General features: G+C 35.0%; 2 protein-coding genes across 26 annotated transcripts; both read right to left on the reverse strand.

Annotated features, from left to right (window-relative positions):
* Positions 1 to 1614: 1614 nt before the first annotated feature.
* On the reverse strand, positions 1615 to 9896 carry LOC104894183 (ABC transporter C family member 3). 4 transcript variants are annotated; one of them, XR_008969624.1, is made up of 12 exons: positions 9669 to 9885; positions 5961 to 7795; positions 5742 to 5828; positions 5012 to 5662; positions 4761 to 4925; positions 4138 to 4429; positions 3528 to 4048; positions 3366 to 3429; positions 3033 to 3272; positions 2768 to 2941; positions 2461 to 2505; positions 1615 to 1800 (listed from the first exon to the last, which is right to left on the reverse strand). XR_008969624.1 is itself a non-coding variant. In XM_048644170.2 (10 exons), exons 1-10 carry the CDS (start codon positions 9685 to 9687, stop codon positions 2826 to 2828), a joined length of 3990 nt encoding a protein of 1329 aa, XP_048500127.1. In that variant the 5' UTR covers positions 9688 to 9885; the 3' UTR covers positions 2618 to 2825. The 4 variants fall into 4 exon arrangements, 2 of the variants coding, with proteins under 2 accessions (XP_048500127.1, XP_057251211.1); XM_048644170.2 differs by lacking the exons at positions 1615 to 1800; positions 2461 to 2505 and having other exon boundaries at positions 2618 to 2941; XM_057395228.1 differs by lacking the exons at positions 1615 to 1800; positions 2461 to 2505; positions 2768 to 2941; positions 3366 to 3429 and having other exon boundaries at positions 3079 to 3272; positions 9669 to 9889.
* An 8823-nt stretch (positions 9897 to 18719) lies between these two features.
* On the reverse strand, positions 18720 to 26465 carry LOC125497405 (probable plastidic glucose transporter 3). Of its 22 annotated transcripts, XM_057395230.1 has the most exons (10): positions 26032 to 26457; positions 25845 to 25899; positions 25555 to 25677; positions 25471 to 25494; positions 24276 to 24326; positions 23719 to 23815; positions 23520 to 23632; positions 23317 to 23410; positions 21474 to 21547; positions 19801 to 20668 (listed from the first exon to the last, which is right to left on the reverse strand). In XM_057395230.1, the coding sequence occupies exons 2-10, from the start codon at positions 25883 to 25885 to the stop codon at positions 20536 to 20538; spliced, it is 750 nt and encodes a 249-aa protein (XP_057251213.1). In that variant the 5' UTR covers positions 25886 to 25899; positions 26032 to 26457; the 3' UTR covers positions 19801 to 20535. The 22 variants fall into 22 exon arrangements, 21 of the variants coding, with proteins under 21 accessions (XP_048500135.1, XP_057251213.1, XP_048500132.1 ...); XR_007274106.2 differs by lacking the exon at positions 25845 to 25899 and adding an exon at positions 18720 to 18973 and having other exon boundaries at positions 20464 to 20668; positions 25471 to 25677; XM_048644175.2 differs by having other exon boundaries at positions 25471 to 25677; positions 25845 to 25891; positions 26032 to 26458.
* Positions 26466 to 27297: the final 832 nt, after the last annotated feature.

The raw sequence follows: 27297 nt of genomic DNA on the forward strand, positions 1-27297 counted from the left end.
TTTGGAGAATAGGGCTTCAATCCTTGCAAAACCATATTGACCAATAGGAAACCTTTATTGTTTTTTTTTAAACCAATAGGAACAAAGTACACGGATGGGAAATGCAAACAACACAAAGAACACTTTCTTCTTTACTGTATAATTAAGTAGGGCAAAGGTCATCAGATTCATGGAATGGAATCCGAGAAAAAATAGGGGCAATTCAGTAAATTTTAATTTTTTTTTCTGAAACAACTTTAATCTTAAGGGCAATTTAGTCAATAATTTGAGTTATTTAGGGAAAGATTCTAAGTGTAAAGAACAAAAGGGAACACCCTTTACGGAAAGCGTAAAGAACTCAAAAGAACGGAGGAAGTACAATATGCTATTAATAATTGTAATATTAAAAGCTATGAAAAAAATATGCTATTAATACTTTTTAAGTACAATATGCTGTTAATAATTACACACTCTACCATAAGTGAATTATTTTGAGTTAATAAAATAATCTTTTTGTAAAAAAAAAAGGAATTAAGGGCTCTTTTTCAAGAATTCGCACAAGGCCTCCAATATGCTAGCTCTGGCCTTGATTGTAATTTGGAATATATTGAATTAATCACTAGTTGAGATTTCTTTAAGAAAACCATCCATAGTTGAGATGATTAATTTTAAATTTTCCTTTTTTTTTTTTGAAGAGAATGTTAAATTTTCCTTAGTTATATGCTAGTGTTAGATATAGGTAAAAGTCCTCTGGATATAGGACCATTTGAGAACATAAAAAATGCTTTAATGTCCATTTTAAAATGTTACATTCAATTCACATTCTCTTCCATTTCCCCCTTTATTTTTATTTTTTGTTTATTCCTACCTGTTCTTGCTGTATTAAGGTATCAAAGGCCAACTACTCAGCTTCTTCAAGTAATTTACTAAATTTATTGTGAAGTGCTCAAATAAGTGACAAAGTAAAGTTAGAAAAAAAATCCTTATTATCTTTTACCATGCTCTAATACTGTTGGATATTTAGAGTATCGGAGTGTTGGTTTTCATGTTTCGTTACGTTAAATCACATAGGATAAGGTGTCGTGACTTGAAGTAACGTGTGATTAGAGTTATTAATGTACGTAATACATTAGTGAAAGAGTGCTCACACGAAATCGGCAGGGATTCGAGAAAAACCGCAAAGGGAAGAATAGGGAGAAGGAGCGCGTGCTCCTCCTTGGAGCGCTCGCTCCTTTGAGGAGCGCTAGCTCCCATGTTCCCTCGTTCTTTTTCTTGCTTTTTTGCGGTTCCTCGAGTGATGGTTATCGCTATGTTTTGCTTCTTTCAAACGTTGCAAAGGCTCTAATAAGTCATATGCTTCATATGTGAATGAAAAGAAACCAGAGAAACTCTCTCAAAGTTCCATAAGCACAAGTTTCCTTCATTGCATTAAATTCTTACTCTCATTTTGACGAATTTCATAACGAGCGTGATCTTCGTTGTTCTTCTTTGTATCTCGGAAGTGAATTCCTTGTAACCCGTGCTCAGTGTAGGGTAGGAATATTGCTTTTGAGAAAGTGTCCCAACACGCCTAGAAGATTCATTGTTCAACTTGTAATCATCTTTGTCACCCTCAATCCTTTTCTAACAAATACCCCATCTTAAAAGCGTGAATATTATTGACATACTACTAAAAAGGAGCATAAGGTTGTAAATTAAGTTAATCAGTAACCGAATTTTTTTTTGTGTGAGTCATATACTATGTATAATTGTATATGAAATCTCAACCTGTATTAGGGGCCTTGTTACAAAGATGTATGTAATTATCACAAACTATACACACTAAATTGTTGAATTTTTTCCTTGGATAATGCAAAAATGGGTTTTAATTCCCAAAATATGCCCAAAAAAATTTAAATTCCCTGCATACCGTCCACGTAGGACGGCACGCGAGAATTTTTTTTTTTAGTAAAACCGCTACTTGCAGTAGCGGTTTACAAGCGCCGAGAATTTTTTTTATTTTTAACTTAGGTAAAACCGCTACTCGCAGTAGCGGTTTACAAAAAAAAAAAAAAAAAAAAAAAAAATTTTTTTTTTTTTTTTTTTTGGTAAACCGCTACTCGGAATAGCGGTTTATTATGAAAACTGATATCTGCTCACCATATTTTGTGCAGGTAAACCGCTACTCCGAGTAGCGGTTTATATTTATAAACCGCTACTCCGAGTAGCGGTTTATACTTATAAACCGCTACTCCTAGTAGCGGTTTATACTTATAAACCGCTACTCCTAGTAGCGGTTTATATTTATAAACCGCTACTCCGAGTAGCGGTTTATTTTAAAATTAAACCGCTACTTTGAGTAGCGGTTTCCATGGGTTAAAACAAAAAAAAAACAATTTTCTCACGTGCCGTCCTACGTGGATGGTACGCAGGGAATTTTAATTTTTTTGGGCACATTTTGGAAATTAAAACCCACTTTTGCATTATTCAAGGAAAAAATTCCTAAATTGTTACAAAGATGCATGAAATCTCAAAGTAGACACTAAAGAAGTACTCCCTCTGTTTTTTTTTTATCATTCTCACTTTTCTATGCGCGTCTCCCAATGCACTTCTTTGAGCTTAAATATCTTTCATTATATATTAGTAAAAATTATAACGATTAAATATTAATAATGTACTAATTGAGACGAATCAAACAAGACCCCACATGACTATGTTTTTTCTTATAAATTGTGAAATAATTAGAAGATTCTCTCTAAGTATGAATAGTGCCAAGATTCTAAGTGAGAAAAATAAAAAAAAAACAGAGGAAGTATATGCTACTAGTATAGTTGGCAACGCCAACTCTGAATTCTGCTTGTCGCGAGTCAGAGGTGGATGATTGAATTAGAGGACCTTGCTGTATACTCTGTGACAAGTTTTAAGAATGAAGATGAATCGCTTTGTAATAATCTCGTAGGAGAATCAAATTCCTCGACGAGCCCTGTAGAAGTGGTAGAAACAATAAAATTCAGTCAGAAATCAAACATCATGCATCAACTTCATCTGAGATATATAAGAGTGCTTGAATTTACCATGACTAAGCAGCAAGACCATATCGCTGTCAAGAACAGAAGTAATGCGATGTGCAATGATGATAAGCGTACATTCAGGAAAGTGGTGCTTAAGAGTTAGTTGAATAAGATTGTCAGTAGCTGTGTCAACTGATGCAGTTGCTTCATCAAGGACCAACACCTTGCTTTTCTTAAGTAATACGCGTCCTAGACAAACTAGTTGTCTCTGACCCATGCTCCAATTCTCTCCATTTTCATGAACTGTATGCAGTGTCGAAAATACACACCGTTATTGGCGTAATCATGGTTAATAAATAAGGTTAGATTTGTGATTACAGAGAAATTAAGACGAACCACTAGAATCCAACTTCTTTTCCATCTTTCTGACTTCATCTCCAAGTTGACATTTATCCAGAGTCTAGAAGTAGATAAATCACTTGAATTAGCATGCACTTCGACTTCTCAGTACACTTAATCATTTAGCAAAAGGAAGAAAAAAGAAGATAAGACACTCACATCCCATATTTGTTCATCGGTGTATTGCTCAAGTGGGTCCAAATTGCTTCGGATTGTTCCCTGGAACATGGTTGGATCCTGAGGGATGATGCTCAGTCTTGACCTCAAGTCTTTGAGTCCAATGGATGAGATATCAATACCATCAATCACAATCCGACCAGCTGTAGGTTCAACTATCCGGAAAAGTGCTTGTATCAGAGTTGATTTACCACTTCCTGTTCTTCCAACAATACCCGTTTTCATCCCTCCTGGAAAACTGCATGTTACTCCGTGCAGCACGAATGGCAAATGAGGAGCATATCGGACCTGTAAATTCTGAATATCAATTTGCCCTTGTGATGGCCAAGAACAATCTGGCCTGTTTTCTTGTATTGTAGGAGGAGCCTCACTAGGAATGGACATGTACTGAAGAATTCTCTCCACTGATATCATTTTGTTCTCCCAATGGCATAAACACCATATAAACCCAGCTAGTTGACCACTTAGGGTGAGACCATATGTCACAGCTAAGCCCGTAATTGCTGTACATGAACATATAAGTTGTAATTTTAGATTACCAATAGAGAAAAGTAAAGGTCAAGCAAGTTATCAAATGGAAGTTAGTACATACCAGGATCTATTCTATCAGCAAAGTATAGCGAGAGCACCAACAGGAAAGCATAAGTAATACAAGAGAGTGTATCAAGTCGCAGCAATAGCCATTTCATTGCAGCAGCAAGATGGAATTCAGGGCGAGAATAATCGTCCACTATTTTCATGTAGGTTGGCTGGAATCTTGACTGTTGATCAAAGCTCCTAATAGTTGTTATTCCCGAAATGGTTTCAGCAAAATATTGAACAACCGGAGCTTCACATACTCGACTCAATCGTGATAGTTCTCTTGATGAAGGCATGTAGTATTGCTATTTGTGATTGCAAACCAAATCCAGCAAATATGTTAGTGTTGCAAATTATGTGCAGGAAACTTTGACACTTCTTATGCTAAGACTAACTAAATACATTAGTCTGCAAGTGATACTGATATGTAAAGACTAACTAAATACATTAGAAGTAAAATTACTCGTGCACCTTTAAAGTTGGTTAGAAATGTAAAGAAACAATCCCATTAAGATCACTAAAATTTGGATAACAGCCTGACTCATACATTATCACCATCTATTATGCACAGAGAAAAGGGGTCTTTGTGATAAATAAAAGTATATAATTGTCGGATCACATGCATTCAGGCATTACCTGATACCAGATGGAAGCGAATATCAAGGGGATGAAGAAGATCAAAACTTGCCATGCTACCGCAGACATCACAGCAATGACTCCCAAAAGTTGGATAGTAAAGGAAATAAGACCATCAAGTATGTTCGGAATTCGAGTCTCCACAGCAGTTTGGTCTGTTGAACACTAATATCGAAGGAAGTCATTAGCAGCAGAAGTCAATATTGAGCAACAACAACAACAACAAAAAAATGCTACATAAATGATCTTACTCTGTTGAGAATTCTTCCACTTGGTGTAGCATCAAAAAACGACATCGGAGCATGGAAAACAGTCTGAAGCATTTTTGTGAAGAGCATGGTGGCAGTTTTATAGCCTGTTGTTGCAAGAAGCAAATCTACACCAATTTTGCAGATGCATATACCAAAAGCCAAAGTTACATACACAAGCATCAGTGTTGATCCACTAACAACAGGTTCAACATTCTTTGACGAAGGAGCTGCCCATGCCAACCAATAGTTGCTGCCTATTTCGAGAATTTGTAAGATACCGCTGGCCAGAATTATAAGAAGTACTAGACTTCCCCCATATGCAGTTGTGATGTATTTCCAATAGACTGAAAACCCGACACGCCCTTTCTCTCTTTCTTCTTCTTTTATGAGCTGTGATGAAGGTGGTACCAAACCATCAGCTCCTCCGTTATCTGCTTCACCATTTCGTGTTGCTCTGTTTGCTTCATCCTGCTGCTTCATTTCGTTACTGATGATACTTTTATCATCTGTACTAATTGCTGACACCATGTTGGAATTAACTGTAGAAGACATAGCTGCATTTTGTGCGCCTACAAGTTCTATAAAATCGGACCCGGGAACAAGCAGGTCATCATACTTTCCAACTTGTGCTATTCTTCCATTTTTCATAACCTAACAAGAAAAATGAAAGGTTATCAGAAACATTTCAAAGAAGAATGAGGAAAGCAGAGTTTATTATTATAGCACTCACCACAATAAGATCAGCAGCGGTTAAGAACTCAACTTGATGAGTCACATAAATAACAGTTTTCCCCTTCAGAAGACCGAGCAAAACTTCCTGTCATCCAAATTCAGAAAGTGGTAACTGATAAGTATTTCCAATACATAAAACAATCTTTCTCTTCACCTGAAACAAAATATGAACAAAATGTCGAAGTCTTGGTAATTGGTATATATAAAATTATTTCACCTTGTATAAATGTGAGCCTGTATGAGCGTCTACAGCACTAAAAGGATCGTCGAAGAGATAGATATCTACATCATGGTAGAGGGCACGAGCAATTTGTATTCTTTGCTTTTGGCCTCCGCTTAAGTTAATACCTCTCTCACCAATGATTGTTTGATCACCAAATGAGAGGATCTCCAAGTCTTTCTTTAGACAACAAGCTTCAAGTACTTGATCATATCTTTCTTTATCCATCTCCTTCCCAAACAAAATGTTGTTTTGAACCGTACCACTTTGTATCCAAGGTGATTGTGCGACATATGCCTTTGCTCCACACAACTTGACCCGTCCAGAGATTCTAGGTATTTCACCTAGTATGCAAGAAAGTAAGCTTGACTTACCAGAACCAACACTACCACATATGCCCACCTTCATACCATGAGACACTTTCAAATTTATGTCTTTTAGTGTTGAACTAGAGGGTGAAGAAATATTATCCCAAGTAAAGTTCCCGTCAACAATCTCAATTGATGTATCACAACCATCTAATGGTAGTTTTTCTATAACATCATCTTCAAGTTCATCAAGGTTAAGAAAAAAGACAATTCTCCCAAGTGAAACTTTGGCTTGGATTAGCATCGATATTGTATCCGGTAGGAGGAAGATTGGCTCTCCAAGAACCCGAAAAGTTGCAAGTGCCGATAAAATCTGCCCCGTTTCAAGGGGAATTCCCATATAAATACAAGAGCCAAAAGTAACCAAAGCCACAAAAGTTGGACCTATCCCATAGAAAAAGCTCATCACTGCTGAACTAAACATATATTTCTTCAACCATTGCATCTCAACTTTCCTGACCTGAAGAATCTTGGACAAAAAACTCATCTCCCATCCTTGGAACTTAAGAACTCTCATATTCTTCAAAGTCTCAATAGTGACCTTCATTCTGTTATCCTTAGATTCCATTAATTTTTTCTGAAACTTCTCTTGCCATCTGATAAATACAGAGTTCAATAGCATAAAAATCATTGTCACAATGAAAGCAGCAACCGAGGCAAGAAGTCCCAAGTTCTTGTACAGTATTAGCAAGGCTAAACCGATTTGCAAAAAGATTAACCATGTATCATGCAAGTACACAACGAAACCTTGGATTGTCTCGACATCAACAGCCACTGCATTGATAAGTTCTCCACCACCACTACCCTCTTCGCCACCTTGCAGAGAGGATCGAGAGGGAAGTCTTAAACTCTTATTGTAGATCATTACAGTTGTCACTGCACGAAGCCTAATCCCAATTTGTTGCATCTTAAAGATCCAATGCCTTCGTATGAAATTCTCAAGAAAAGTTGCGGCACAAAAGATAAATGCCAGAATATAGCCTTCATTTTTGAATTTCTCTCTTCCATTAAGGCATTGAACAAAGCTATCAATAAGATATGGAGCAACATAGCGACATAATGTATATATTAACGCCATCAAAGCTGTCCAAAGAATTTCCTTCCAAACCAACAAGAAATATGCTTTTGCAATCCCAAAATTAGTAGTACAAACATTATCATGATCATCAACAGGTGACGATGACTCGAGAAACCTAGTTTGAAATTCTGGAAATGCTCCAAATACAGTGTTAGCTTTGCCAAGTTGAGGGATATCGTCGAGGTCTAAAGTGGTTTTGGCAGCACCCAGAGCAAACAAAGTATTTAGCCAAGAGAAGGTGAGGGTATGGAAAATACCAGCATTATCATAAGGAGTCACATTATCACACCCTCTGACCTTAGCCTTACTATTTGAACTTAAATCAACATGATCTAAAAGAGGTTCTACAAGATTTGAGACTTCTTGGTTTTCAGTATTGAAGGATTCTGCAAAACGTAATTATAAATTAAATATGGCATTTGAATCTTGAATCTAATAAACTATTATTATGATTATAACAACTTCAACATAATATTAGGAGTAACACATGAAGTACAAAGTTAATTTGTTGAAGGTGAATAACACTGGAAATATAAAATCAATTGGAACTATGAAAAAGCTGATTTCTTATTGTCCATACAAAATACATATCTCACACCAAAGATATGCATTTGCAAGCATTAATCCTTGTTGAGCTGTTCTAGCATACACACCATTGCGATCACATGAAAAGTTACTCCATGTGTTTTGCTTTTCTTTCCGACTTTGACTTTTAAGGGTCTTACCAAGTTACTTTTAAGAGCCAAGATATCAAATTTCCGACTTTAACTAAAGAGGTTCTAGAGAAAGAAAAAGATGGACCCATATGATGAGGAGAGAAACAGAAAGAAGTGAATACAAGATAAAGTAACGTTTCTTTTATTTTGAAATGGCCTAAAATAGTAAATGTTTCATCTATTTTAGACCGGACAAAATATGTTTTTTTAAACTTCGGCATGATTGATTTTAGGCAATATCTTATACAGCACAAATCAAATAGTTTAAATACTAAAAAAAAAAAGGCACATAGAAGTTTACAGGTAAAGTAGTAGAAGTATAGTTTAAAACTATAAGTAATTTTTTTCACGTTTACCAATTTCACGAGTGACAAACTCATATAAAAATGATAAAACTCAAATATGACAATTGATTAAAATTATAACATAAATTGGATAGATAGATACAAACAGGCATATTGTAAAATGCATATGTATGGTAAAACATAAACAAGTTATATGTCTCTCTAACTAATCAATTGCAAAGCCATCCTAAAAAATCTGCAAAGGATAATGCTAATCTGCTACGTAGCAAACACTAGAATGTAGCTTAAAGTATGTATCATACAACATTAATTTCTAACATACTTCCTCCGCCCTTAAATAGAGTGCCTATTTTTCCATTTATAATTGTGTCAAATAAATTTTCCATTTCTTTATTTGGTATGAGTCCACTAATTAAAATATTATCTTGCTTTTAACTTTTATAACATCACCTACCTTTTCATATGACCCTTATTCTCTCTCCTTAATAAATAATTCATAGGACCTACCTCGGCTACTCCTAATCTCATCTTAATACTTATGGTTGCAGTCCCAAAAATAGTTTAATACTCTATCAACCCAACCAAAAGTTTAAGCTGATGGTTGGAGTCCCAAGAATAATTTAATACTCTATCACTCCCCCTCACACGAGAGCCCATTCTTGAAGTGTGGATGCAACAAAGGCCTTCCTCATACCTAGCGCTAAATATAACACCTAGAAATGAGGGGGTGGGTGAGATTTGAACCCGTGATCTTTTTCTCACGCTGGCTCTTGATACCATGTCAAAGGAACAACTCAACCAAAAGCTTAAGCCGATGGTCGGAATCCCAAGAATAGTTTAATACTCTATCACAAAAAATTGGACACTCTATTTAGGGATGGAGGAAGTATATTATTAGTTTAAACACAATCTTGATTATTTTGGTTGCCATTCCCATAATAGAATAAGATTGAACAGGAAAACTGGATTTTGGGGGAAGAAAGAATAGAATTAACGATAATTTATTAGCATAATGTTAGAATCATTATAATATCGTAATAATATCAAGATATTACGATATCATAATGATTCTAAGATTTCTAACACATAAAATACTCCTGAATTAGTGATGATTAGTTGATTCCGGGTTGAATAACCAAATTTTGCTTATTTTTCTTCTTCTAGCAAAACAGAGTGATGAACAAACATAGTGGATTCTAACTTGTAAAGAAAGAGGGATATATATTATATTTATATACCTTCAGCCATTGTACTCATTCAACGTCGGACGTCAGGTTTGATATCATTGGCGTGGCGGGCGGTGGAGGAGAAGAGTGTAGTGCTGCTGCTGATGGTGGTGGTGGTGGTGGTGAAGACTGAAGAGAGGGAGTACGTACGGTGGAGTAATGGAGTTGGACGAAGAGTGAGAGTGATCTTGGTCAAATTACACTCGTTAACAGATGTTAGAAAAGTCCACAAGATAGATTGTAGATATAATAATAGTCCACAGAACAGTCCACACGTAAAAATAGTGTTCTTACCTTGTTAGGATATTTGGTCTTACTTGCCTTTGACGAATTGCTCCTTAAGTTGCCAAATTGGAACGAGGAGCGGAGGAGTGCAATTACTACTCCCTCCGTCCTAAAATACAGTTTTTATTTTTATTTTAGATATTCTAAAATATAGTTTTCATTTTTATAATTAGTTTCATATTTTTTTCATAATATGTCTAGAAAAATCGTGTCTATCATTTATTTACTTTTTGAATTTTGTTTTTTCCTTTGTTTATTCAATCAAAATGTTATAATTAATGCTCTTTCACCAATTATTTTCAATTCTCTCCCCTAAAATCTTCTTTTTTCATACAACATTTATTTAAATAAACAATTTTTTTTACTATCTCTCCTAGATTCTACTTGCATAAATTATCGTGAAAAATGGGAAATGGAAACTACATTTTGGAACGGAAGGAGTAATTACTAATTACCAATTACTTCCTCGGTCGTGATAGAGAATATAACTCTTTTTCAGATACATTTTGTAAATACTTTCTTCGTTTTAATTTAGATGTTAAACTTTTAAAATCATGACTTGTGTTCGTTTAAGTTTAACCGAGCTCGAGCAGAGCTTGAAGCTCAATGACTCCAACTTTGTTCGAACGAGCTTTAACCATATTTAAACGAGTCTAGTTCGAATTGTTTACGAACATGCTTGGCTCTTTATTCCCCCTAGTTTTTACATCTTTTCTTTGTTTTTCCTTTTTTAATATTTGAGATATATAGGTTTTCTTTTAGACAATGAAACTATACTTATTATTGCGTGATATCTAGGTTAATAAATTAATGTATATATATATATATATATATATATATATATATATATATATATATATTATTTTTCTATATAAAAGTATAATCAAGCATGTACACGAGCTTTCGAGCCAAGCTTTGCCTAGCTCAACTCGGCTCGTTAAAGTTTTGAGCCAAATCCGAGATCGAGTCAAGTCACCATGAGACGAGCTTTGACCGGGCTTTGACCGAGTCGATCCCCACCTGTTTGTGAATAGGTCAGGCTCATTAACACTCCTAGGTGTACCATGCACATAATACACCCGGGTGTATGATGAATCCATCCTATTTTTTATTTTGATTAGTTCATCATCTTTTCTGGACGTCACGTCTAATACCCAACATATTTTTAATTTTAGATGTTCGTCATCGTTGCATCGACCGTCAATTATGATTAAGACAATATAGTCATATCAAAAATGCGATATTATTTAATTTGTCTCAATATAACTAAGGGTAATAGTAATTTCGCTAAATGTAATATTTTCTTTCATTTCTTAGCTACTCGTTGTTAAGTTAGATTTAATTTCAATCGTCTTTCTCATTAATCATCAGATTATATATATATACATCCTAAGTAGAGAGTCCTATTTCAACACAAATTAGGAATAACAATCCTATTCCTAATACATATCATATATAGAGTCCTAACACCTTCCCTCAAGTTGGAGCGTGCAAATTGCGAACACCCAACTTGGACAACAAAAATTCAATTGAGTTCTACCAAGTGCTTTAGTAAAAATATATGTCAACTAAAACTTAGTAGGAACATATGACAGACTCACTAATCCTTCAGTCACAGCATCACGGACAAAATGATAGTCAACCTCAATATGTTTAGTACATTCATGTAACATTGGATTCTTGGCAATATATAACTCAGATTGACTATCACAATATAATCTCATCCCTGCAAGATGCTGAACTCCAAGATCACCTAGTAACTGATTTAACCACTTTAATTCACACACTATAGCAGCCATAGAACCATATTCTGCCTCTGCAGACGATTGAGACACTGTAGGCTGCTTCTTAGTTTTCCAGAAAACAGGACAATATCCCAACAATACAGACCACCCACTAAGGGATCTTCTAATAATAGGATTACTAGCCCAATCAAAATCACCACCCTTCCAGGAGATCACAATCAGAACGATTTAATGCTCCATGTCCTGGATATTTCTTCAAAAATGGAACCACTCTCAGAGCGGCCTCCCAATGAACAACTTTAGGAGCCTGCATAAACTGTGAAAAAATATGAATAGAATATGCCAAATCAGGTCTAGTAACAACAAGGTAAGCCAACCTACCCATCAATCTGCGATATTTCTCTACATCATCAAATAAAGGACCATCAACCAATGCAAGCTGATGGTGCTGCTTCATAGGAAACTCGACTGCTTGGCACCCAATAAGTCGGCCTCAGATTTGATATCCAAGGCATATTTTTGTTGACTCATAAAAATTTCCTGCGACCCCCTTGCAATTTCAAGGCCTATGAATTATTAAAAAGCACCTAAATCTTTCATTTTAAAACATTTGCCAAGGTAAGTTTTGAAGTTCACTAGAGCTTCTTGATCATTCCCTGCAATAATCACAGCAGTAGCCAATTTTGCAAACCAACACTGAGGTGCCTGCTTCGAACCATACAACAACTTTTTCATCTTGCACACCAGATTAGTATTTCCTCCTACAAAACCAAGAGGAATTCTCATATACACTTCTTCCTCCAAATCACCATGTAAAAACTAATCTATCAATTGATCACCTAAATACTAATATTATATCCTATATATAATAAAAGAGTAATAGGCTAGTTAGAAGAACTAATTCTCCTCCTATTCCCTTTAATTTGGACCGACCCGACCCTAATCCTAGATGAATTTGGATTGTTTTGTCCAACTTGTGCTACAATGTGTGACCTCATAGGATTAATCTATTTTAGTTATAGGCCCAGTCCATATTGTCCTATAAATAATATATATACTTTCTTACAAGAAAATACGATTACTAAAATAATTAACATTATTATCTTCACAATATAACTCCTATTAATATTTAGTAATTGTCAGGATGTCTAAGGACATATTCCTTCAGGAGAACCAAAGTTTAGAGTGAGTGGTCAGTGTCGTGACAATTGACAACTCCAAAGGATATGGTGAGTGTCTGTTACGAGACTTGAAATGCTCGAAATACAGACACACTTTCCTGTAGGACACAAAAAGCGTGATGGAGAAGATGATGATAGAAGTGATTTTGGTGACGAGAGATCTTTCTTGACGTAGGACGGTTGGCAGATAAGTTCGATAAGGAAGCGCGACGAAAAGCCTGAAATGATTTGCGCTAATTGGGCCGACGGAGTCCGATTTCTTATTGTGATACCTTTTCGGAAGCGGAACGGCCCAACGAGTCAAACACACCGCTATGCCGTGACGTATAGGCTTTTTAAGCCATCCGAGTTCGTTTAAGGCCCGAAATAGGCATTTTAATTATTTTTGAATTTTGTTATTTCCTTAATTACGTATTAGGGTTTTGTTTTACGTATTTAAATATTATTAGGTCAATGTTTGGAGGCAGTTTTTGACTTTTAATAATATCACAGAGTTTATACTTTTTTCTGGTGGATTCCGGAGTTTTACAGATTTATCGCTTGTAAATCTGTTGTTCTTGATTCGAGATTAGAGCTTGCTTTTTTCCATAGATTCTGACCGCGTCATTTCTCCAGACTCCAGTATACTTTGTTCTCCTCATAAAATCTTTTATGCGCTTCATATATGACAGTTTCACAGGCTTTACTATATAATCCTTTGCTTCTCCCTCCAAGCGTCTGATATACTTACAGCACAGTGAACTTGTTAAAGGTGTTGCTTAAGATTTGAGCTTTCAGTGTTAAGTCAGAAAAGGGTGTTTATGATAGTTTGCTTTGAGATGATTAAAGACCTTAAACTAGAGTATCACATCAAAAAAGTACAGCTGATAATCTAACAGTCAGAAACCTAATAGGCTAACACGAACATAGGGTGAAATGTCAATTTTATCCATACCCGAGTTCAACTATAGTCCACTTAAGTGCTTATTAAGGATAGATAAGAGTTCTTGCCACTTATTAATTTCCTAACTACTTCAGTAAATAAACTCTAATTCATAGATAGTGTACACGTTCGTATGATGAGGAAGATGTGCACATGTAAATGACTAACATGTCAAATGAACATATGTACATATCTTTTTGTATATGTTCATTGGCATTGGTATTTATGTTCATAACCTAGTGTTCGATGGTCATCATGCACACCTTCCTCACCATACAAACGTGTGCACCTACTAATTTGCAAATAAACTCTTTCCATTAAAAATGTAGCTCATAAAGGCACATCGAGAGAAGCAAAAAATATTATCCAATACAGCAGTGATATCACCATCACAGGTAGAGCATGGACAAAAGTTAATTTCTCATCTACTTGAGCTATTTTTGACTCATTTAATGCCCGTTCAATTTTTCATTATAGGAATAATCTAACCTATGTCTAATTATTCCAAAATAATCTTAAATATGGATTACTTATAAGAAAAATAAGCACAAATAAAAACCAAGTATGGATGGTCTTCTTAAATTAATCAATTTAAGTATGTATAATCCTTACTACTTATTCTTATGAGACTTGTCTCAAAACAGTCTAAATAATAGGTGAACGAGTTGAACCCATTACAAAGATAACGTGTTAAATTCTAATTAAGGGCCTGTTTTCCTGGCATAAAACAGCTGAACTGCACTGAATTGAATTGAACTGAACTAAACTGAATTGAACTGAATTGAATAGTGATATGTGAGAGTAAAAGTGTTGTCCACAACTGAACTGAACTGGATTGATCTGAACTGAATTTAAATGAACTGAATTAAACTGAACTGAATTGAATTGAATTAAATTGAACTGAACTGAATTGAAAATAAGTTGGGGAGAACAGACCCTAAGCCAATTTCTCTATCTCCACCTCCTTCCTCAAGAGCCTGACCCAAACTTATTGTCCAACCAACATCTCTTCCCATTTTCCGTTTGATACCCGATCCTTCCTACTTCCTTGCCCTCTTCTGGATTTAATATGTACCAAGAAGACCACCCACCTTTCCCTTTAATGGTGAAAACTGAAAAGTGAAAACTTACCTGATGTGAAGAAGAATAGTAGCTTCAATGGTGAGAGAAAGGGGGAAGGCCAAAGGAGATAGATTTTTTTTAATTGGCAATTCAGGCTACAGGTTACGGGAGACTGTTTTGGGAAGAGTTTCATAGTAGAGTTGAGATTATTTTGAGAAGACCATCAATAGTTGGAATAATTAATGTTTAATTTTCCTTAATTATATGCTAGTGTTAGTTTTTATTGTAAATTTTAAATGTCCTCTGGATATAGGACCATCTAATAACATAAAAAATGTTGTAATGTCCTTTTTAAAATGTTACATTCAGTTCACATTCTCTCCCTTTTCCACCTTTTTTTTTATGAATTCTTAATGCATATTTTGACGAGAAAGCCTTGGTAACCAACTGTTTGAGTCCAAAAAAGACTCAAACACTCAAAAAGTTACACATTGGTACCATTATAACCTGGTATTGGTATCACATTGTTATCAGGATTGGTACCAAGCAACCTTACTTTGGTATCAAAATTTTCGGACAATGGTACCAATCTAACCTAGCATTGGTACTAAACAACACGCGCGTGAAATTTCCAAGGCTTAAAATGACCAAATTGCCCCTGTTTGAGTCTCCTAAGAGACTCAAACGGTTGGTTGCCTAGACAAACTCATATTTTGACCCTTGTTCTTGCTGCAGTTATTTATCAAAAGTCAGCTAATCGGCTTCTCTAAGTAATTTGCTAAATTTATTGTAACTAGTTGTTGTACCGCGCACACGCTACCCCAAAATATCGTAATGGCAAAGGTTAAATTGTTTTTCCAAAATCAAACACAAAAAAAAACATAGTTTTCCCAAATGGTTAAATACGAAAACATAAATTTTGAGTAATATAAGCCAAAGTTCGCTCTACAAAAACATCTCCTTTTTTTTAACGTATTTTTACCTTTTTCGTAATTAGGTTAATATTAATAATTCTACGATAAAAGGAAAAATGTATTCTCTTCTCTTTCCCTCTCCCTTACTCATCTCTATGATTTGTCAATTTTTTGAAAGTCAACTCCTACTCGTCCGCCTTCTTACTTCCTCCCCACTCGTCCTTTCTCCATCTTTCACTTGTTTTTTTCTAGTAAACTAAAAAAAGATCGAAAATGAAATAGAATCCAGTGCAGAAAAATAAATTAATCCTACCCATAATAGTATCAACTAAAGGAAATTTGGCCAAGATCTTTGAATGATTCCTGAACAAGAATCGCCCATGGCCAACGAAAGCTGAAGAATCCACAAACTAAAAATACATCACGAAGTATATCACCTTCGTTCTATAATATTGGAACTTATGAATATGACGCACAAATCATTGGGAGAATGTGAACTATACTCATCTCTATTACATAAGGGAAGGGGGGGAGCAACGGTGTCCTCTTTTGAACTGACTATTTTGTCCCCCTTCCCATTCTAAATTACAAAAGGAATCTCAATACCAAAATAGGTGTCCAACAAAGCCACCAGAAATTAATTTCAACAATCACTCAGAAAAAGAAACTTTACCAATCACTCATAGAATTGAGAAAATCACGTTGTAAAAATCACGCAAATTACTCGAATGATCAGGAAACTTTACAAAAACTAAAAATTAACTTACCAACTAAAATAAATATACTAGGACGTCAATACATATAAAAACATTCACAAAATTCACTTAGAAATCATTGTTCTCAATAACCATTCACAATTACATACTCACAAAAATTACCTATAAACACAAATCTGAGAAAAACATAAAATTTTGACAGTGACATCACACATTCGTCCATCGGCGATTTGCAAACTTTGAAACATGTACATAATTCTTTTAATCTTCAGAGTTATTTCACATTAGTCGACTGTTATGTAGTTGAAAAAATGGAGATAATAGGAATTAGTTGAAAAGGGCTTTTATATAATTAGACTTAAATTTGATTCATTTTCATATAAAATCTGAAAAAAAAAATGTGTATGAAATTTGATTCATTTATGACACTGATGAAAAGGTTACAAATTTAATTCTTTTTTTAAAATTCCTATATAAATTTTTGCCCAAAACTTTTGCAAAATATCCATGTTCAGAAATAAATTTTGAAAAAAAAAACAATATCAAACCTTTTTGCGAACAACTTTTGCAAAAAACCATTTTCTAGAAAAAAAAATTTACATTAATTTGCGAAATCAGATTGTGTATGAAAAAGTTTAAATTTCATTTCACCTATAATTGAAACTCAAAGTGTTAAAATTTAGAAAAGGAGAAAAATAAAAAATGACCATTTCATGCGAAATCATATTGTATATGAAAAACTTAAAATTTCATTTCAAATATAATGAAACTCAAAGTGTGAACATGGTAGAAAAGGAAAAAAAATTAAAATGATGAAAATTTTTAAATATCAATTTGTGAAACCATAATTTAGAAGTTAGACAAGGAAAAAAAACTGAAATTGTCTTATACTTTTCAGTTACAATTTTGGGATCATAGAGAAATTACTGAAATCCATATCAAAAACTATTATAAATTACAAAAATGAATAAAACCAAAAAAAGAAAATGACGATATTTAGTAAAGAACATCATACTGATTATAAAAAAACATGCGCATATAAGACTTGAGAAACAAAAAAATATTCAAAATCACAAAAATGAATAACAACATAAAAAGAGCATGAAAGAATCTTATTTACAAAATGGAGGTGAACTTAAATACTAACTTGCATTTTCAATTTGTTTACTACTTAGTATTATGCCTAAAAATGTTATCGCACGCATCGCGTGCACAAAAGGCTAGTATAGTTATAATAGAAGTCAGGAAAGCTTTTTTCCAGCCAAACTAGGGGCAATGATTAAAGCTTATATGCATAATCTAGATTGTTCCTTGTTTAATTGTTCCAATTTAGATTATAGTCAGCAGGTTGTTAAAGCAGCTAAAAAGCCTAGGCCTAATATTATTTGGTCCCCCCCTCCTCTTGATTTTGTTAAACTTAATTTTGATGGTTCCAAGTTACTGAATGGAAGTACAGCTTATGGCTTTGTTATTAGAGATTCCGTGGGGAATCTTTTGCTTAGTGGTGCTAACGCCATAGCAGATAATAATTCTATTTTAGTTGCCGAGGCCTGGGGTCTAAGAGAAGGTATAAGGGGAACTCTCTATCTGGGGGCTAATAATATTACAATTGAGGGTGATAATCTCTCGGTTATTCAAGCTATCAAAAGAATCTGGAAAATTCCCTGGTCTATTAATGCTCTCATTAATGATGCAACGGAAGATTTGAGAAAATTTGATAATTATAATATTCAGCATGTTTTTAGAGAATCTAATTTTGCTGCCGACTGGATGGCACATTATGGCCACTCCACTACTAATCTCTGTTATTGGTTTGAATCTCCTGATATTGTTTTTTCCAAAACCATCCGTAAGGATGCTTTAGGGTGGCCTGTTAATTGGGTTCCTCCCTAGTTTCTTTCTTTCTGGCTAAAAAAAAAATAAAATAAAATAAAATATAGTTATAATAGAATAAGACTTTCTTTAGATAAACCTCACCTAAGAAAAACATAACACATGTATTGTGAGACATCCAAAAATATGTTACAATTGCTAAGAAACGAAGGTTGATATGATCAACACTATATGCATTACTAATTTTTCCTATAGAAATCTAACTGCTTGTTTTGTTAACATAAAAATGAAAATTAGATGTTAACAAATTAGAATTACCTAATGTTCAATTAGAAATTTAAAGACATGTACTTTCCAGAAATATTATATTTCCCTCAAAATGGAGAAAGTTTATTTAATTTGAACTTTGCATGAATAATCATTCTTTATTCAACTAAATGAGGAAGAGCATGAACAAAGAATTTGATATTAAAAGAAAAAATAGCAAATCATTGATAATATACTTTCAATATATCACTTAATCACACAAGATATGTGCTACAATACTTTTGTTCGTGACCAAAGCAGAGTAAACCAAAAGTTCCCTTCGTCCCTACTCGACCAATTTAGACGCTACACCAACCGACAACCAGCTTGCAATCTTAAGTCTTGTATTTGTTCTGCAATCATATATACTTGTGTTAGACAACATAATAAACTAATAATAAAAGACAATTTTTCCACCTGAAAGAAGCATAGTAGTAAAGGCCACTGATGCAAAAGTGTGAAGATATATTTGATGGCAGGATTTCATTTTGAAAATTGATCCAAAATCCAAATAATTGCACTTTAAATCTCAAATGATTCAAGTTAGCCATATAGGAACTAATAGTGTAATAGATTGGCTTACACAATCAAGGTATCAACCTTGCAAAGGAAGAGTTGGTACCTCTTTTATGGTTTTGTGAAAGTGTAAGTCTTCTCCTTGTTTGTGTTTTTATTTTTTCAATTAATAAATTTCACCCTAAAATCAGGTCTTAAATGTTTTTTTTCCTTTATATTATACTTATACTTAATGGTCTCCTAATATTGTTCCCTATCTACCCTCTAACATCATCTCTCTTTCTCTTACTCTCCTCTCAATTGTCTATAGAATAGGCTTATGAGACCACCTCATTGGATGCAATTATAAAGTAAAACCAATCATTTGAGTCGCTAGCAAGTATAAAGTATGTTGCTTAGGCTCTTTGATTCGACTCGCATGCCCATGTCAAATATTCGTCACTCCAAAATGAGGATGGGCACTCAATTTTGGACCAAAAGCATACAAGTTTTCATAAGATAGCCAAGTCTGACACATGAACACATATCCATGTTGGACACTAATACCCGAGCAAGAGTAATATAGAGTATAATGCTAAACTGCTAATTAATTAAGGCATTAAGGTTCCAAAGCCAACAGTACACGCAAATGCACCTTGACCATTGTAGTAATTCAACATTCAACTGAGCAATGCAGTTCACCGAGTTTTATAGGATCTGACCAGTAAACAAATGCTTTCAGCATGCACAAGCAGATAACTAAGAATTTCATCAACTTGCAATAATTGCTAATTAAATAATACAAGCCTAACTTTTCAATTACTACAGCCAACTAACATCAACTATAGTTCTGTCATCTTAGTTACATCTCATTTACTCACTTACAAAGCATTATATACAAAACTTCACCAGGGTACAAAAGGTTGGTGAAAGTCAGCAGAAAACATCCATAAGTTTTCTCTTATCATAGAAAATTAGACCCAATGATTTCAAAAAAGATTGAACTTGAACCAGAAGCTAGACAGAGGTATCTCTTGTGACAAGTCCTGGTTCAAGAGAGATTATCAGAGCAAGAAATAAGTTTCTAGATATCTTTCCACCTTCGCCAAAAAAGCTTGTCCACTATTTTGTAAATTCTTTATATCTCAGATGAAGTTTCTTATGCTTCTCGGATAAAAGAGTCTAGACTTTCAGATGATATATATAGTCTGCAACATTAGGATAAAAGAAAGAAAACAAGAAAAGGAGAGGGAGAGAGAGACTCCTCAGATAACTCATTAGCATCCGAGGAAACTAAATTACAGTAAGGCAGAAATATATGGATGGGCAACAGGGAGATAGATAGTACCTCAAACAGTGTGTTAATCAGTAATTTGTCCAGGTCACCCGTGCCAGCCTGGCAGGGTTCTCCAGACGCATATCATGGACTAAAAGCGAGGAAAACACCGCCATGAACTATTTCATCAAATATGACACCAATTTTGGAAAGTGGATTATCTTCAAAAGGTAAAACAGCCAGGCCACGCATTCCATATATTGGGCCCCTGCCTGACCTATAAGAAGTACAAGTGAATCAAGACACACCCAAAGAATAAAATAAGTCCAAAAAATCATTCCAGGACTTGCTGTCTTTGCTGAAGACACAATTCTACTACAAAAGACAGTTAAATTTCCAGCACAAATGCATTGAATTATTGCAAAATACACTAGCCTTTTCTAATCAAAAAAGTTTGCTAGTGACATGATAATACCTAATAATAACAAATCATTTTTTTTTTTGGCAGCAATAACCAATTATTTTGATGCATAATGTTAAACATATGAAATATAGCATCCTATGTCACCTAGTTTAACGTAGCCAAAATTGTATTTTTCTTAGCCAACTTTGGCACTGTCCATCAAAGTTTCCAGCTTCTTGCCACACAAAAAGCCATGATAAAAAGATATTACAATAAGTAGACCTTGAGGTTCATATTTTTTTAATCTTCCTGTCAAGTATCAAGAAAAGATAAGTGAGAGAGTTACAAACATGCAACATAGCTTAGATCATTAGATGAAACTCAGATGGAGTGATGTTTGAATCACAATTATCACATAATAAGCATACTACCCTCCAACACTCCAAGATACAGCTTGATAATTTATCTCTGAGTTTCAAGGAGGAGAACTGTGGACACAATTGAAACTCATAATATCGATATTAGCAAATACATCAACTCACAAAAACTGAACCATGCAAATGATACTACATGCAAAGATGAATAAAAACATTCACTAAAATAGATAAAGGCGACGAAATTGCACAAACTACCGATACACGAAATGAACCACAACAATGCTGCAACCTAAGGTTTGTACCTTGACATCGTGTTTGTGGGTGACACGAAATGCCCCTCTTGAAATTTGTACCTTGACATTGAAGATGTTATGAACTGGGAAGACAAACACAACAGCTTTACACAACAATGGTCAATATTCAAGAACATGTTAAAATTAGCACCTTTCAACAAGCAAACAAAAGAGAAAGGATAATAGGAAGAACAGAAGTATATTAGATAAGAACGTAGATTATAATATTGGTTAAAATGGTAACCAAATAGTTTTCGCAACTTTAAAGAGCCTCGAAGCCCGGAACTCTCCCATAAAATAAGATTACTCTCGATTTCTGAATGAATCACCCAATTCCTACGCTCCTCTATTTATTTACTGCCATATCTCTCTCTCTAGAGCTATCCTATTTTCCCACTACTGCTGATTCTGGCTTAAAATAGTAAGCTTTCAATCAACCAAATCTCATATGACATTATGCCCTATTATGTGTTCGCTCTTTCGTTGCAAACTAACTGAGGATAAGAGAGAATTGGAGCATCAGACGCATATTAAAGAGAGAAGAATAGTCTTACATGCAACCTTAAAGAATTAGAAAATACCATGAATCACAAATTAGGAAGCCTTAGTGCTAGAGCAGGGTGCTACGACTGAAGGTTGAGAAGTATATGACTAATATGCTATAATAATCAAAGTTGTTTCAAATTCAATCACATATACCAAAAGGAAAGCTAGTATATGACTTTTATATCCTAGCTTTCCTTTTATATAATTGAAACCCGAAACCCTGTTTCAAATTCAATCACATATATCAGAGATCAAACATAGACATAGGCTTACGAATCGTCATATCTTTTCCATGACAATCAACCCATCATTACAAGCTCTAATAATTTATCCAACATTACAAAATGATTGAAAAACAAACACATGTAGGGTTGAGGTAAGTAACAAATCGATCTTTCTTTATGTCATAATTATCCAAACTACAAAGAAATTGCTACAAACTCAAATATATAAAAAAGAGAAGTCTATCATTCTGTACAATGCATTGGCAACTATCACTTAAATAACATCTCAAACATCAACAAAAGTAGAAAGAGAGAGAGCTTACATAAGTTCGACAAAGCAAAATTCATAATAGAAGAAATGCATTTTTAAATTAATAAAAAAAGTCTTTTTGAACTGCTTGGCCAACAAGGCCCATCCTATGAACAATGGACACAAGATAGAGTAACCTTTTTAAAGCTCTAACATCTCTAAAGATATCTATTGTGACCTAATTTCGTTTCAACTACATTTACCTCATTCTCTTAGTTTAGTGCTGCCAAGCCAATGCCAAAAACCTCTCGTCCTGGTTTCTCGAGCGCCTGAGACTACTCAAAAGTAAACAAAATATATCATCACACCCTGAGTAGTCGGTACCAACAGAAGGGCGATGCACATATTAGTAAGATAAGAAGTTAATCACAGACTACAAATAAACTTCACAGGGTTCCACCATCAACAGTGAATCAAAAGACTAAAATTTCAAAGGCACGGGAAGAAATTAGAAGAACGGACAAGGTTACTGTATAAAGCTAACCAAATCAGTGCCTCGGGTCCACAATGACAGGGAAAAAGAGAGAGAGAGACTTAATACGTAATAATGAACCATAACTAATAGATTAATAGTTCAATACGCCTTCAGAAGCTGCAATGTACTCCCAAGTCCCAATATACATAATGGAGAATTATTTTTACCCCAAAACTTGCAACTATCAATACAAACCAAAGTTACGCAAGACATTCTAAAACCAAGCACAATCATAAGTTGTAAATGCAACCAGGGAAAAAAAATCCTTAAAGCCAGAGGTCAGAAAAAAGCTAAAACCTTGAAGAGCCAGTGAGGACTCTCTGCACAAAGTTCTATTGAGATAGCAAGTAATGCAGCAGGAACCACAGGTACGCAGAAACAAACACGCCACCTGACAATAATGCAAACTCTGACTATATAATAATTTGTTTGAAAAAAATCACAGGACACAGTAAAGCTGAAAACCAAAGTGAGCATAGCTCAAATATAGCTCTTCTTACCAATCTTTAGTTTCTTTTGCAGGAACGCCGATTAAAAAGGAAGCCATAAGTCCCAGGCACGTCGCAATTTGAGTGAAACTTCCAAATGTACCCCTAACATATGTTGGTGCAACCTAATATTTACTCAAACTTAATGAAAACTGCTTAAAAATTTATGGACAGCATACATAAAATCGCTAAAGTGGTATATCTCATGCACCTCAGCCCCATATAGAGCTGCAACAGCTGGGCCAAGTCCCATGCCAATTCCAACAAGAAATCTTCCAGTAAGCATGCCCATCAAGCTACTTGTTGCACTGCACATTTAAGAGCCAGATGATGGTTATTTAGATGTCAACTAAAGATAAAAACTTAGCCATTGTGACCTACCATACAAGAAACACATATCGGTAATAAAAATGGGACAGTTCACCTAAAACAGAACTAATCACTTCAGTCACACGCAAAGTGTCTGTCTGACCATTTTTTCTGGTTAATCGAAAAATATATCTTATAAGGGCTTCTTCCTCTTTGAAACCTCACCAAAACATCAAAATTTATATAGAATTAACATTTACAAATATGTAATTCAAGATCAAAACCCTAAAATAATACAATGAAATAAAAGCCTTTGGAAACTGCAATTCGTAGCCATCCAAAACAAAACAATGACTTTGGAAAAAGACTAAAAAGTGCATATAAATCATTGAAGAAAAAGAACGGAAATTACCAACACATCTGCCATATCTATACGAATGAGTGGAGTTAAGGACATACTTTTCGAATTCGAACCCCACAGATGGCGTAAAGAGTTCCTTTCTTTTAACCCTTAAACAAACAAATACAAAGGAAATTGGTGAAATCAAACCTTGTAAATCGATCAGAGAAAAAAAAAATGAAATTTACCAACAAGATCAGATGATTGCTGATGTTTCAAGGTTTTTCACTTCCTCTTGCTGATGCTTTTAGAGAGAGACGAAGAAGACAGAGAAAGAGGTGAGAGAAGATAGAGACAGAGGAAGAGGGAGGAAGAGAGAGAGGGGAGAGAAAGAAGCGATTGTGCGGCTGAGATGAAGGGCTCAAACGGACGGCTGATATTCACCAAAATCTTATGAACAGTAAAATTCATGCTTTTATCACCCAAAACACAATTGATTGCTACAGTACAAAATTTCTAACCCCCTAGCAAAAATTCTAGAATTAAACCAGGTAGTACTACAATAAGATATACATCTCATTCTACACCCATTTCACCATGGAACTAATCATTTCCTTTATAACTTCTTACTTTCCCGTTTCTACCCTTTGCAAACTATTCAACCCTCACTTCCAGAGCACGGAATATTCAATCGAAGTAAAACCCCACATTATGCTAGAGAATCATATACAAATATTGTGTGAAACAAAAACATCATACTTTTCAAATCTCCTAGCAAACATTCTAGAATTAAAGCAAGTGCAGTGTATTACAATAAGATATACATCTCATTATACACCCATTTCACCATGGAACTAATCATTTCCTTTATAACTTCCACGGTATCTTTTATATCTGGTTTAAATGCCAACGAAATGAAAAATAATCTTTAAATTTATTTTTGTTGGTGTTAAGCAAAGTGAGCAGGAAATGTATTCTCGTTGATAGCACTTTCCAGCCACAAATCTGACAAGATTTACATAAAGACTTGTGTTTCGTAAACTCACAAGAGTGCTAAATTTCTCACTTTCACATGATAAAGATAACTAACCTAATATGCACTTTGTAGCCTCATTAATTTCTTAGGGAGTAGTTTTCAACAAAAGGTAGATCTTCATATATTTCTCTTTACATCACAGGAAAAAGCCTAAAGATTGCACCTTTTTCTTAATTTTCAAATATGTACTCCAATTTTTTTGTCACATTTTCAATAATTTAGCAATAAAAAGCATCTGAAAATAGCAAAAAAAATTGTCGAAATGAAGAATAACTTACAATAGTTCTCCCTGTCCTCCTCCATTCTTCTTCCTTCTTCCTGCTTCCTTCGGTCTCCTTCCTGGAACCATCACCCAACTTCTCTTCTTCTTCCTTCTTCCTGCTTCCTTCGGTCTCCTTCCTGGAACCATCACCCAACTTCTCTTCTTCTTCCTCCTGTGTTCCTCATCACAGTTTTCCTTATTAAAAAAAAGAAGACCGTATGAACTGGAAAAAAGATAAAAATTTCTTGATGTTGAATATTAAAGCAGAGAAAAGGGAATTTCTTGACCAATTGCAAAATAGAAAAAATACTAAATCAGACCTAACTCTAAATTAAAAATCAAACAACAAAGCAATTCAAAACCATAGAAGAATCGATGAAACCAACATACACAAATCCTACGAGGAGAGAGAGCGGTGCGATGAGATTCATATTACCCTAAACGGCTAACCCAAAGCAACACACAAATTAGAAAAAGCAAAGTTAAGAGGAAAAAAAAGGATCTGAAAAATACAAAAAGAACATATGATTTGAGATGCCAAAAACCCAATTATATGAAATAAATCTAAGTATCTAACCTGGTGTGGACGACGTGATTTTCATTTGGGCGCGAACAATTGTAAGAAAATGATGGTTCCATCATTTTCGAGAGTTGATGGATGATGGATTGATAGGAAGGTAGTCAAACCCTAAGCTATCGCCGGGTTTTATAGCCGGAGATGTCGCCGTATTCTTCATCGTCTTTGCCTGAGAGGGATCAAAGCGACCAAAGAAGATGGCGAAGAAGAGGAATCGCCATTGGTGGAAGCGGAAGTGCAGGTCTAGGGTTTCAATTTCGAAGAGGAAAGGGGATGGATGGTAGGAGAGAGATTGAGAGACGTGGAGAAGAGGAGGGAAAGAAAGGAAACGTGTGGTTCAGATGGGAGGAGAGATGGAGGGTTGAGATTTCACAAGCCTTATGAATAGTGAATTTTAAGGTTTTGAGACTCAGAACACTATTCATTTGAATAGTGTTGAACTTCCAACTTTTTAAGGGTGTAAGAAGTGCTCAAGTAAGTGACGAATTGAAGTTAGGATAAATAATTACCATTAAAAATCCTTCCTTTTATGATCTTTTACCATGATATTTAATACCTCATTTTAAAAGCGTGAATTTTAATGACATACTACTAAAGAGGAGCTGTTATAACGGACGTGAGAGAGAAACAAATTATGAATGCAAAAAGCGATAAAAACAGACACCAGATTTACGTGGTTCACCAATTTGGCTACATCCACGGCAGAGAGAGGGAGAATATTTTATTATGTGAGGAAAACCAGATTACAGAGAGAAAAGAGACTAATTCGCCGTTTAAAACCTAGGTACAAATAACCTATTTATACTTAGCGCTCAAAAACGCGTTTCCGCGTTATCCGCCGACCCGCCCGGGAGGCCCGGGCGGTCCCCAGCTTTCCCAGAACAGCTTACGCGCCCGACCGGGCGAGATCCGCCCGACCGGGCGAGATCCGCCCGACCGGGCGAGGCCGAAAACAGCTTTGTCAGTTCTTCGTAAAACCGACATAACTTTCTCGTTTCTCAGCGGAATTGGGCATATGACCTATCGTTGGAAAGATCTTGGAACAAGCTATCACCTCCACTTTAAATCACCTCAAAATCTTTTGTAGATTGAGAGATATGTGCATTCAAAGTCAGCCTTATGTCATTCCTTCTTCACTTCAAGGCACCATTCAAGTCACTATTCTTACAAATCTCCACCTTGACTTGAATCCTCTCACACTAAACCAGAAAACCAGATGCATTGATCACAACGCCCAAAATCTCCCAACATCAGATTTGTCCCAAA

Source organism: Beta vulgaris, chromosome 5 (genome assembly GCF_026745355.1).
Source record: "Beta vulgaris subsp. vulgaris cultivar EL10 chromosome 5, EL10.2, whole genome shotgun sequence".
Classification (NCBI taxonomy): Eukaryota; Viridiplantae; Streptophyta; class Magnoliopsida; order Caryophyllales; family Amaranthaceae; genus Beta; species Beta vulgaris.

What these genes read in the sequence shown, in the direction of transcription:
- LOC104894183 (XM_048644170.2), bottom strand. An exon ending in CAGGCTCACATTTATACAAG is followed by an intron (nt 5,829 to 5,960) that starts GTGAAATAATTT and finishes TTTGGATGACAG; the next exon opens with GAAGTTTTGCTCGGTCTTCT. An exon ending in AAAGAAGTTGGATTCTAGTG is followed by an intron (nt 3,273 to 3,365) that starts GTTCGTCTTAAT and finishes CACTGCATACAG; the next exon opens with TTCATGAAAATGGAGAGAAT.
- LOC125497405 (XM_048644173.2), bottom strand. Translation starts at nt 26,096, where the DNA reads ATGATGGAACCATCATTTTCTTACAATTGTTCGCGCCCAAATGAAAAT. An exon ending in AATCACGTCGTCCACACCAG is followed by an intron (nt 25,678 to 26,031) that starts GTTAGATACTTA and finishes TCTTTTTTCCAG; the next exon opens with TTCATACGGTCTTCTTTTTT. An exon ending in GTGGGGTTCGAATTCGAAAA is followed by an intron (nt 23,816 to 24,275) that starts GTATGTCCTTAA and finishes TTAAATGTGCAG; the next exon opens with TGCAACAAGTAGCTTGATGG.